Here is a 13,671-nt window from a genome sequence, read left to right as displayed (position 1 = left end):
TTTTAACAAAGCTTTAGTGAAATGCAGACACAACATACAATGGAGAACCAGATTCACTATTACATTTAAAATATTTCCCACTTGAATTTTTTATTGGTATTTACATTATTATTTTTTCAGCGATAATTTTATCGACATATTAATAAACAAAAATTATTCATTGGTGAACTGTTCGTCGGTAATTTTATTACTGTCGGTAAAAAAAAAAAAAACACTGATAGTTTTACAGACAAAAAATACACATAAAAAAATTCCTCTTTAATATACATACATAATTATTTTATCGGTGATTGGTAGTGACATTTATTGTAATTTTATTCCAACCCTATGTAACATACCGACATAATTATTCCGTTAGTGATACTAGCATATGAAGTAAATTGTTTCAAACTCTCTGGAATATACCGATGGACACAATCCGTCGGTATATCCGTCTGTAATAATTAAAAATATATATTTTAAAAAAAACCTTTTGAAAAAAAAATAATAAAAAAAAATTTGTATATAATAAATTTGAATAATATAAAATCCAAATATTAATTACAAATGTATATGTTCAAATAAAAATAAACTAGAACAATGATGATGCTGGAGGAGAAGGAGAAGGAGGTTGGTCATTCTCGAGACCATACGGCAAAAAAGGAGGCGCACACGTACCACCACCCATTTGTGATCTCATGTCCATGATAATTTGATGGAGTTGTTAATAATCTGCCGAGAGTTGCTCATATTTTTCGGTGTGATGGGTCGTTTGTTGTTACAAGGTTGCGAACTCCTGAGACTTGGTGCTCAATACCAGTTGTGAGCTCTCAATGGTTGAGACACTACGGGTCATCCACAAGTTCTCGGTTGTAGTGTTGAAGAGATCGTACGCCTGATTTCTGTTGGGCCAGCCAAACAATCTTGCCTCCATCCATAAATTTGGATCGAAATCCTGGGTGGTCGAAGGATCGTCCTTGTATCTCTCTGTCTACCAACTATTATATGTCTCCTGGAAATAAAATTCAAGAAAAGAATAACTTACAAAAGAAAATGGTTGAACAAACATACCACAACGTGTTAAGTATAGTTGTCGACGAACCTATAAGAAATCAGGTCTTCACTTTGTACATGCATCTCCACAAAAAGCTTCATTGGACTCAGCTCACGTCCAATAGTCGTAGCCTGTAAGAAAAAAATATTGCAAGTTAAATATATTTATAAATAATAACAAATTAATTAAATATAGATGTGATTAAAATTAATCTTACCATTTGCTTCGCATACGAAACGAAAGGAATGGAGCTGCCGATGTGTGTGGTAACTGAGCCGTGAATTTGCCGGCTCTGGTTCCCCGCACCGGACTACGAGCGTCATGTGAAAGCTTGGATGTCATGTGCTGAATATATTCTGCACATGTATCCTCCGGGATGTATAGTGGTCTAAAATCCTTCCAAACTACCACGTCATTCCAATCTGGCAGAGTGTTTTCTCTAGCATATTTTTTAGCTTGTTTTGTGTCCCATACAAAAATTCACCAACCTATATGATACAAACATATTCTATATGAGTTTGTGAACCTAAAAATTGATAAAATTAATGAAATATCAGTTCTTCATAAATTGTTAGACACAAACTGAAACAAACTTACATTGAAATGTTGTCTTTCCAATACGCCTCATACTTGCAGATGAATGGATCCAGCTATTAGGGGACACCGCCTCTACATTGTGGAACAACACTGGAAAAGGCAGCATCATGAGTTGACATAGGTGCTTCTTCTCGGTTGGAACCCCATGACACGTTGTTGTCATCATCGCTGCTAGAAGAACTAGCTGTGATCATGTGCTCACGACGTACACTTGATTTTCTCCTACGCATCTACACAAATTTTATGAATATTTACATAATCAATTTTATTTTTTTAAAAAAAAAATTGGTAATACCTCCCCTATACTAAAGACTACCTAGAATTTTCAATCCTGTAAATATACAAAATATATGCCAAAAACCAGTTGATTTTAATTTATTTCTACCAACAATTTTGGATTATTTAATTTCATCTCATTTTCAACATGATAAAGTTTTATCCTATATATTTAACTAATATTTATAAAATAGAAAAAAAATAATCTTATATAATTAATTAACATTTATACTACAAATTTGACTATATATATATATATATATCAATTAACATTTATAACACAAATTTAAAAATAACAATTAAAATTCAGCAAACACAATAAAACATTATTGCAATGTAGACAATAAAATAGACAAATAAATATAAAAACAAATATAAGCTTTAGGAATGAAAAATACTTACCTTGATGGCATGCTTAATTTTAGAATTTATCTACGTGTGATAAAAAAAAGAAGAAGAAGAAAATACATTGTTAGAAAACTAAACAAAATAAGAAAAATAAGAAGAAAATAAGTCAAAAGATTCATCACACATACCTTTTAATCATGTTGATGGTAAAAACCTTAAGTTCTACTACTTGAAACTAAAAAGGGAGGATTTCAGTGAGAGGATTAGTAGAGAGAGTGACGAAAGAATGAAAATGAGAGAAAAAAAATGAACTTTTAGCGTCTCGCTGGGTTTTATACTGTGTTTTTATTTACGGCATCATTGACAAAATATTAAATAATTTTATTTTTAATTAATCCATTGGTGATTCCCTTAATAATTCCCCTTAAAATTTTTATTTTGCACTAAAATTTTCAAAAAAACTCCCTTCATATTTTTGGCGGTTTGTTCGTGATTTTGTCGGTAAAAAATATAAAAAAAATACACAGTTAGAGATACAATAATTAAAAATACACGAAAATTATTCATTGGTGAACTGTTCGTCGGTAATTTTATTATTGTAGGTAAAAAAAAAAACACTGATAGTTTTACAGACAAAAATTACACATAAAAAAATTCCTCTTTAATATACATACATGATTATTTTATCGGTGATTGGTAGTGACATTTATTGTAATTTTATTCCAACCCTATGTAACATACCGACATAATTATTCTGTCAGTGATACTAGCATATGAAGTAAATTGTTTCAAACTCTCTGGAATATATCGATGGACACAATCCGTCGGTATATCCGTCTGTAATAATTAAAAATATATATTTTAAAAAAACATTTTGAAAAAAAAAAATTGTTGTTGCTACACTTGGACAAGGTTTCCCTTTTGCACCTCATTTTGTGTATTGTATAGGCTACTTCTGCCTCTGAAGCATTCTTGATAGAGCTCCCCCCCCTCCACTTCTCTTTGTTGCAGTTACCCAGGAACAGCTTAATCGTGCTAAAGAGTCCACAAAATCTGCAGTTCTGTTTAATCTTGAATCTAGGGTACTCTCTCTATCCCTCTCTCTCTCTATAGGCCTTTGCGTTTGCTATGTCTAGGGCCTCTTGGCCATTGCACTTCAATGTACCCTCTCAATACCTCTGTTCTAGTTTGTTTTGTAGTTTCTTTTTGTTTATTATGGTTATGATTGTGCTTGGCACAGATGATTGTAGCTGAAGATATTGGGAGACATTTTTTGACTTATGGAGAAAGGTATTGGAAGAGCATTATGCACCCTTATTCTCAATCTACAATTCTGTGATCAGAGTTCTTCACCCTCTTTTTTTGGTATTCTTGCATCTTTGTACTGGTGTTGTATGCATGTAAATAAAGCATGCCTTTCAGAATATGCCCACACTATTAGGTTCCCTCTCATTGTGGTTATCTTCTGGAGAGTGTGAAGAATTTGTCCTGAAATTTGTAGGCAATCAAACCATGAGGTTTTTTTTTTTAGAATCAGTGTGTTCCATAATTCTGATTAAAGTTCAACAATTATTTTCAGAAACTCATTTCTTTGGCGAAGAAGAGGGGGATGTTGCAGGGCAAAGCCTTTTAACCCCTATATAACTAGATTTCATGATTTCCTGTGGATTATTTTGTTATTGACAGTAAAGAAAGGCTTCTTGAAGTGGGGGACAAGAAGTATTTGAAAATATTCGTTTCTTATATTATTTTTTGCATATAGTGTCTGCTCTCCAGATTCAAACTTGTGCTTTCTGTTTGAAGATTGTGCAGCAGCAAGGGCTCCAAGAATTTAGAATAGTTGATTTTACCTTTGGAAAAACACACCCTTTTAATTTGCTGTTAATTTTGCCTCAGGAAACGAATTTAAACCTCATTTTGGTGATATGACTATTTCTCATCTTCTCAGGAAGCCTGTGGAACACTTTCTGAAGGTTGTGGATGAAATCACATTGGATGACATTACTTCCATTGGATGCTCGCTAATTAGGTCACCTCTAACAATGGCATCTTATGGGGACGGTAATGCCTAATTTTCAATTGTAACTGAAAGGAAATGTCTAATTTTTAACAAGTTATTGGATGTTTCGGTTGGTTGGCACTATAATCTCATTGTAACTCTTTTGTTCATTGGTGGCAGTCCTTAATGTCCCCAGCCATGAAAGCGTTAGCTCCAGGTTCGAACGGAGAGGAAAGTAAGGAGCTGTGCTATCGGCCATCATCTTTGGACCAACTGGCCACGTTGGAGCCCTTCTCATTTTGTTTCAATTGTTGAATAAAGGAATTTGGTAAAGAAACTTTGTCCATATGAATAGGGAGAAATACAATCCATGGAAAACTACAACCAACAGATTCATGTAATGACCTGTTTGGAATTTGGATGGATCATGAGTGTTCACGTCCATGATTATTGATCATGGAAAGTTTTGGATATTAGTTTTCTTCCTTTACCTTAATTGTACTTCAAATGGAAGTGAAGGAAATTGAGCTATGATTTGTTATTTAGATATCCCAAATAAAAACGCACGATCCTGTCTCTTTGTTTGTTCTTGTCTCGACGGCTGGTCTCTTTTAATTATTTAATTTAGCACAATTGTACGGGATATGAACAAATTAATTGCTACATCAAATATTTTCTTTTAAAATTCCTCGTGCTAAATTTGTTGCAATACCTACCCAATCGCATTACTAGAATGTCGAATCTATGCTGTTTGTTCTGAACAAACGAATAACTCCACAATTGACAAGCTAAATTAACAAAGGAAATTTTGAGTAAGAGATACTCTTTACTAATTGAAGTTGCTAAAACACACAATTATTCTAGTGCTTCTAATGCCTATGTGCACTTCCACTTTTCTTAGAGGGTGGTCTTGGTTGTTTTTTATTTAAAAATATATCGAAATAATAATTTTTTTATTTTTTAAAATTGGAAGAGAACTTGGGAAGAACTGTCATCTTGTTGAACCTCACAACAAGCTTCAAGGAAGTGGAAGAAAAAGAATTGAATCGTCGAAATGGCTTGCAGGTTGTTGGCAAGATGCTTGCTGAAGGTCGCCATCGATCCTAATATTGTAATTAACTTGCAGCAGCATCTTGATTCTCTCAGGAGGAATGGGAGAACTGCTGAAGCCATGGATTTGCATGAGAAAACATAAACACCAAGGTTTAGGTCCTGATTCCATAGCATATCCAGTGCTTGAACGATTGCGAAGTCGTTCATATAGAAATGTCAAGAGTTCGCAGGCAGAATCCAATCACAGGTTGAGTTGTTGGCTCTTTAAGGTGAGGAAGATGATCATAACAGCCGCCCTAAAGTTTCTAATTCAATTTCCTGGATGCCTTTTCACTTGCTTGAATCTGTTTTTGGTAAGGCAACCGCATTGGTTTGGAGGATTGGATGCTGAGTTTCGATATATATTTTATTCTCCCTCAATATGCTTTTGAAAATATGATTTGTTGGCCCCAAGGAATAGCATTACTTTGAGCAAGATTAATAATCAGTACAGTGTTTCTTTAAAAGAATTCCTTCCTAATTACTGCATAATAAGTAATAAAATGATATATTTGACAGGGTTGCAACTTAGGCTCAAAACTGAGGAGACCAAAACTGACAAAAAGGATGAAATTAGAGCCAAAATTGATCAAAAAACTTGGACGCAAAATAGATTTCAAGTAAGGTAAGGTGGCCTAAAATCGGTACCAGCAACTTGACAAACAAAGCTGCCAAAATCTCAAGCAAAGAAGTCATAATAATCACAACACCTTCCCTAATAAAAGATGTTATACCACAATTGTACTTATCTAATCTCAACAACACCTTCTCTAAAGAAAATTTCTTCATACCCAAAATAAATAAAATAGTGGATTCCATTGCTTGTTTTGTGTTTTTCAGTTCTTTTAATACAAATTTAGGATATCACCAGATATTCAGGCATTCTAACAACAACAAAAAAAATATTTATCATAGATAAAAGAATGTTTTATTACCAAATTATACCACTTGGAGTGAAGAATGTTAGGGCTATATATAAAATATAGTTAATGATGCAAAACTATCCCTTAGATTGCTAATTTTAGATTTTGAAGAAAGTTTGGATATTGACCCAATAACAACCTTACCTTGGATAACCAAAGTTATATGAAATTGATCACCTCAACTTTACGCCTAAAACAAGATGCGAATGAAAATTATAAATCACAACAAAGTTGATCAATTATTTGAAGAGTTTGCAAGTTCATTCAAGAACTTGGTATATGAATTATTCAACCACACAAATAGAAATAAGCACACAATATGAAAAAAACTTTTAGATAAAATTCATCAACCTTAAAATAATATTAACAATTGGTTTGTATGGTAAAAACTTAACCTTGATTTGACATAATGGACTCAAACTTGATAAATAAACCTTAACACATTAAAAACCTTAAATAACTAAAATAATAAAATAAAACTAACCCAAATAACCCTTAAATGTTTCAAGCCCTATAAAGAAACTAAAATATAAATAAATAATAGCCCATGTAATTAAAACAAACTCAGAGTCGAGTTTTGTAATTTGTTAGCAGAATTGAAGCCCAAATTCAAATGAATAGTTCTCTAATGTATTGATGAATTAAAAGGTCTACCATGTCACTAGAAATATATGGATGTCTACTTTTCAATTTAACTAGAATCACATCAAAATTCATTTTGTAGCTTCAGTTATGGCCAAAACAGTAGCAAACGTCAAAACTGATATATTTGAATCTTCTTATTCAAATCTTTATGTAATGTCTAGAAGCTCCTCTAAAAACTCTTCTTGACATGAATCAAATTAATCAAGGCTTGTTCTTTATTATTTGATATCCACTTGAAATCCACCTTAGCCTATATATCTTGAAAAAGTTCATTAATTGCCTTCTTGAACCTCTTTGCTCTAAGTCTCGTGACTGAACCCAATCTAACCTCTAATGGATCTCTTGGTTTTGAAGCTAAGATTGCATTAGTGAATAAGGTTTCTAGAGCTCAATTACATAGAAACATGGATATTTACATTGATAATATATTTGTCACAAGACATGACTTTCGAGCAACATCTTTACAACCTCTAATAGATCTTCTGCATTTTACGCTAGTGTATGAAATTAAATCCCATGAAATATGCCTTTTCCATTAGAAAAACGTTCATAGGAATTTTTTATTTTTTTTTGTAGATAGCAGATGAATAAAGCTGAATCCTAAAAGGTCCAAGTTATCCTTACCATGACTCCACACATTCAATGATAGAAGGCCAAAGGCTCATTAAGAATTGTCATCTTTTAACATATTTATCTTTTACCTTGGAGAACATTACTTGTCATTCTTTAAATTTTTTTAAAAAATATCTCAAATTTTGAATGGATTTTAAAGAACTAAAAAAAAACTTTTTAAGAGCTTAAAACATGTATATCCTCTTTAAAACTTATGTCTTAATCTTAGAAGGTAGAATATTTTTGTTTACCTAGAAGTTATGAATTTGACATTTAGCATGATGTTGGTTCAAGAGGAAAAAAGGGTTTAAAGTTTTATGTACTATACTAGCAAGATCTATTAGGACTCAAAGACTAGATATTTTAACTTTGAGAAAGTGACCATCATCCTACTAAGTGCTACAAAAAAGATGAAGTCATGCTTCCAATCACACAAGGTAATCAATTTGGTTGACCGATTCTATTAACAAATTAATAACAAGCCAAACATGTTAGAGCATATAATCAAACAAACTATTAAATTAGGAGAATACGACCTATAATATCCATTAAGATTGGTCACAAGGACCAAGCCTTGGAAAATTTTATCATAAAATACTTATTTATAAAGTTGGCAATGCCCAAACATCACATGACACTCAATTCCACAATGAGCTCGTCATAAGAAAACTTTACTTGGATGAGTCCTTTAATATTCACAAATATAGGGTTAGGATTATTTTAATAATCCTTATCACACCCGGACATCGCGGCGACCGATTAAAAATCTTCATGAAAAGAATGGATTTCTGGCATTTTATTCTTTGATGGAGGGATGGTTTTGTTTAAGAAGTCACCACCTAGTAGTATGGTCACTAGGAACCCTAACTGGTCAGCAGAGATTCTATAGTACGAGACTGGTTACGTAAAAAGAAAGATATTATCACGCCTTAAACGTCATGCCTGAGGAAAGCTGCATTGCTGATTTTGTCATAAATTGCTAATATTTTCTTGGTTTATACTATGATGGTTTGCGTTTAATATTCTTGACTCTGGCGCCAGTGAATATTCAACTACGGATACTTCCAACTCTGGTATTGATAACTATTACATATCTATAAAAACAAAATAAATTTAAATTAATGTTTTTATTCATGACTCTGGCGTCATTGAATAAACAAATAAAATATATTTATTTTTACGCATACACAAAGTTGAAATTCGCATAAATTAGAGCTTAATTCTAAAATTTTGCATCACCACCATAAATTTTTAAGGGAAGGAAAGAGAAATAAGATAAAATAATAATAATAATAATAATAATAATAATAATAAAAACATTGCTAGCAATAAACCACCCCACCAACTCTATGAGTTTTTTGGCTGCTTAACTAATAGAAAAAAAGGGATCAAACGTTTTGCTAGAAGACTACAAATGCCTCTCACACACCACTTTTATTTTTTTAATTATATTTTATATCTATAAAAAATATTAAATTGCACTTCAGTCAACATGATAAAAAAATAAAATTATAAAAATAAAAAAAATCATTAGATATTAATTACTTAATTGTACTTTAAAAATATGAAAAGATTAAATTATTTTTAATTAATTTAGTAATGAGGAATGAAACACGTTTCAATTAATTTATCAACCTAAAAGGTGCCTCGTCTAACATGATATTCGGCTATCAATTAAATAAGGAGGTCACAGATTTTGAATGATCTCGTATGATCTGTCTCTGGTTTTTTTTTTTTTAAAAATAATTATGTCTTTGTTTTTTTTCTGCTTTCTCTAATTAAAACACCATCACAGATCTTGGCCAGAGAATTGAATCGAAATCGACCGACTATTAACGTGAAATGTAATTAGGTAAAATTTAAAAAAGGAAAAAAAGAAATGTAATTAGGTAAAATCCTTAAAAGAAAAAAAAATAAAAGAAGGAACAAAACATATTAACATTCTTCATGATTAGAGTGTTTGAAGTTTGATCCATAATTAATATTTTATTTAGTTTGAATTATTTTTTAAAATTTATTTTTGATATAAATATATTCAAATAACATAAAATTATTTAAAAAATAACAATTGAAAGTAAAACAAATTTGAGATTTTTACAAACATATTTTTTAACCACAAAAAAAAAAACTAGTTTTAGAAGTTTGTGAGAAGTAGTTTTTTATTTAAAAATATATTAAAATAATTTAAAAATATTAAAAATAAATAAATTCTTTTAAAAAAGTCATTACCGTGCTCCTCAAGAATAATAATTATAAATCATCAAGTAGATAATTTAATGGTAAAAATTTGAGATCAAAGAATTTTTTTTTATATAAATTTAAATTTAAATTTTATAATTGCTAATATTAATAATTATTAAAAAATTACTTGATTATTAATTATAAAACCTGTAAAGACTAATCAATCAAGATATACACGACGTATTCTACACACAGCATGTAGATAAGTTTGTGGGGCTAGAGGAATCAATTCCCTGCCATCCAGTTGGTGGAAAGTTTTATCGAAATCTTACAAGTCTTATTACGACAACTCAGACATTGTCGTCATCCAAGAAATAATTTCTCTTTATGTCGCTTTTCCAGAGAACAATTAAACCATATAGAGTCATAGACCACGTTTTTTTTTTTTTTTAAAAAAAAAAAAAAAGAAGAAGAAATCCTCCATAGAAAGACGACCTTTTGTCCATCGCGAACAGCAGCAGGGGCAGCCAAAGAGATGTGAACCCAAACTGAGGTCAAATAAGTAATAACACCCCAAAGCCCTATTTCAAGAAATAATCTGAAACAGGAGGCATTCCACGGAAGAGCAAAACACCATGGCTTCTTTAATTTTGCAAATCTTTTTTCTTGCAGTGACTCTAGCAACTTCCCAGGGCTCCCCGCTGAGCCATTACCCCCTCCAGATGCACCTTCTCAGGTCAAAATGGGGTTCCGGCGGCCACCACGTTCCTGGCATGTCATGCCTGAGTTGGCGACTAGCTGTTGAAACAAACAATAAGATTGGATGGAGTACAGTTCCTGAAGAGTGTGAAGATTACGTAGGGCACTACATGCTAGGCAGCCAATACAGGGAAGACTCAGCTGTCATAACTGATGAGGCTTTTGCCCATGCTAAAACCTTCAAGCTAGCTGGAGATGGAAAGGATATATGGGTCTTTGACGTTGATGAAACCACTCTTTCAAATTTACCATACTATGCCAAACATGGATTTGGGTACGTACGATGCAAAATATACCACACCTTTTTTTTTTTTAATGATTTGATGTTAATTACAACCCCTCAATTATTATTATTATTATTATATGGTACATACATTATTGTTTTATTGCTCAACACACACATATATAATCATTCATCATCTATGAATGTGGCTGATAGCTCAAAAATGTCGAGTTAATCTTTTTGATTTACAATGTTTACTAGTGATTAAAAAATTTATTCTGTTTTATTTCACGAAAGAAATTTAATTAAAGTGTTTCTTGCTAGAAAAAGTTTATCGACTTAATTTTATTATTGTTTTTACTAATTTATATGTGTTTTATATAATAAAATTGATTCATTGAAATTCTAATATTAATTTTAGATTAAAAAAACTCCTCCTTCAATTTTTTAGTCATCTTTCTAGTGGTTGAAACTTGGAAATGCAAATATTGACACGCTATCCTCCACACAAGCAATATATTTTTGACCTATAACAAAAGCGAGCCAATAACTATAGCTACCTACTATTTGATAATTAAGTGCAAGAAAAAAAAAAAAACAAATGAAGAGATCAATACAATGAGAGAAGCAAAAACGATATTATACAATTTGAAATTATTAAAGATACAATGCTTGCAGCGACTGCATATTTAATTTAATTTATATGACAATGACGTATTGTTTTGACCATTTAATTAGCAAATACCGCAACAACTCCAGCATATCATCAATTTTCAACAAATTAATAATTATTCTTTGTTTTCTTTAATTTGCTGTTGATTGGCGTGATTTGTTGCTTTGGCTTGACAAAAAAAACAGGGCGGAGCCTTACAATTCCACAGCATTCAACCAATGGGTTTTCACAGGCGAAGCCCTAGCATTGCCAGAGTCTCTGAAGCTGTACCGGAAATTATTGTCAATTGGGATCAAGGTTGTGTTCTTAACGGGAAGGTCTGAAGACCAAAGGGCAGTGACATCAAACAATCTGAAGAATGCTGGGTACCACATCTGGGAGAAGCTCATACTCAAGTAACCTCTCTCTCTCTCTCTCTCTCTCTCTATATATATATATATATATATATATATATATATATCAAACAATCTGAAGAATGAAGGCGTTTAATTTTCATGCTGATGCAAACATGTATATTGTTAATTTCTTGCTGAAAAGAGTCTTGATCTGAGAGATATAATTCTCTAATCTGATCATTCTGCTGGCCACTCATGGTGGCGTGCAGGTCATCATCTTATTCGGGGAAGACAGCGGTGTTTTACAAATCAAGTGAAAGGGCAAAGCTTGAGAAGAAAGGATACAGAATCATCGGGAACATTGGTGATCAGTGGAGTGATCTCCTGGGGACTAGTGTCGGCAATCGGACATTCAAGCTACCTGATCCAATGTATTACATCAGCTGATCCTCGGTTTCTTAGGCTCTAGCTTGGTTAACTTATATGATCAGATTGATTGATGTTGTTAACAAAACCAAGCTAGTTGCAAGAGCATGCATGGCACCTTGACTCTAGCATTGATTTTCAATAAAGCCACTATTTATGACTCGAATTTCATATCTTGACCTTCAGTTCAGCTGCTAATGTTCATCTCTCGACCGGAATTTAGCTATTAAAAAATGGACCTGGAAACGGGGTGGGATTGGACAAATTTGAGTTCGAGTTGTTTGGGGCTCGGATTATTATACACTTTGTCCCAATGCTCTAATCGGACAAATTTGAATTGGCTCAAGATACTTGTTATGTGACTCTTAATAAAAAATAATAATATAAAAACACTGAATTCTTCCTTTGTATACACGTGAGGATGTTACTATCAACCATAAGGAGAAGGTGCCACTACTTATTTCAACAAATATATAATTATTAGTATATTATTGTCTGATCAACTTTTATTTAACATAAAAAAACTATCCAAATATCGATAACATGTTTTTTTAAAAAATAAAATAGTTAATAATAAATTTAAAATATAATATATATTAAATGAAGTTGAGAATAATAGAATGTGTTTGGTTGTGCCTTAGCCAACCTTCCTATTTATATAGAGGCAGTAGAACACTGCAGTAACTGTAATGATTACAACATCCTATATTAGAATCATATTATGATAGATACATGAGTAACTGTAATGATTACAACATCCTATATTAGAATCCTATTCTATAATATGCCCCCTCAAGCTGAGGGTGAGGGATCAACCCGAAGCTTGAATCGAAAAGCAGTAAAGGATGCAACAGGAAGCGGTTTAGTGAAGACATCGGCAAGTTGATCTCGAGAGGGAATAAAACGAATCTGAATTTCTTTCTTGGCAACACGGTCACGAACAAAGTGATAATCCACTTCAACATGCTTAGTACGAGCATGGAAGATAGGATTTGCTGAGAGATAGGTAGCACCAAGATTATCACACCAAATGGTAGGGGCAGAGACTGAGGGAACCTGCAAATCTGTTAACAAGTATTGAAGCCAAATGACTTCAGCGGTACCATCAGCAAGGGCTTTATACTCAGCCTCAGTAGAGGAGCGAGCAACAGTGCGTTGCTTGCCGAATTTCCAAGAAATCGGCGTCTGACCAAAAAAGACAAGATAGCCGCCCGTAGACTTGCGATCATCAATACTACCAGCCCAATCTACATCTGTAAAGCCATGTAGAGAAAAAGAGGAGCCTCGAGTGATATGGAAACCATAAGATGCCGTACCTTTAAGATAACGTAAAATACGTTTGACAGCGGCCCAATGAGAATCTGTAGGAGCATGCATAAACTGACAGACTCTGTTAACAACAAAGCATATATCTGGACGGGTGAAGGTAAGATATTGAAGAGCACCCACGATTTGACGAAATCGTGTAGGATCAGAGAATGAATGATCCGATAATAAAATGACTTTCGAAGGGGAGACTGGAGTATCAACTGATTTGCAAGAAGTCATA

At 32.6% G+C, this 13,671-nt stretch overlaps 1 protein-coding gene and 1 long non-coding RNA gene across 2 annotated transcripts; both read left to right on the top strand.

Annotated features, from left to right (window-relative positions):
- The first annotated feature begins 3,232 nt into the window (after positions 1–3,232).
- On the top strand, positions 3,233–4,829 carry LOC118042592 (uncharacterized). Its single transcript, XR_004686478.2, has 4 exons — positions 3,233–3,336; positions 3,495–3,544; positions 4,203–4,315; positions 4,434–4,829. It is a non-coding gene; the product is annotated as an uncharacterized lncRNA (long non-coding RNA).
- Positions 4,830–10,215: 5,386 nt separating this feature from the next.
- LOC118042590 (acid phosphatase 1) lies at positions 10,216–12,288 on the top strand. The gene is made up of 3 exons (XM_035050304.2): positions 10,216–10,739; positions 11,547–11,756; positions 11,966–12,288. The coding sequence occupies exons 1-3, from the start codon at positions 10,342–10,344 to the stop codon at positions 12,141–12,143; spliced, it is 786 nt and encodes a 261-aa protein (XP_034906195.1). The 5' UTR covers positions 10,216–10,341; the 3' UTR covers positions 12,144–12,288.
- The last annotated feature ends 1,383 nt before the right edge of the window (positions 12,289–13,671 follow it).

Source organism: Populus alba, chromosome 1, assembly GCF_005239225.2.
Source record: "Populus alba chromosome 1, ASM523922v2, whole genome shotgun sequence".
Lineage (NCBI taxonomy): Eukaryota > Viridiplantae > Streptophyta > Magnoliopsida > Malpighiales > Salicaceae > Populus > Populus alba.
This window is presented reverse-complemented; position numbering and strand designations above follow the sequence as displayed.

Coding starts and splice junctions, on each gene's coding strand:
- LOC118042590 (XM_035050304.2), top strand. CDS start 10,342: ATGGCTTCTTTAATTTTGCAAATCTTTTTTCTTGCAGTGACTCTAGCA. Junction 10,740..11,546: donor TATGCCAAACATGGATTTGG/GTACGTACGATG, acceptor CAAAAAAAACAG/GGCGGAGCCTTACAATTCCA. Junction 11,757..11,965: donor TGGGAGAAGCTCATACTCAA/GTAACCTCTCTC, acceptor GGTGGCGTGCAG/GTCATCATCTTATTCGGGGA.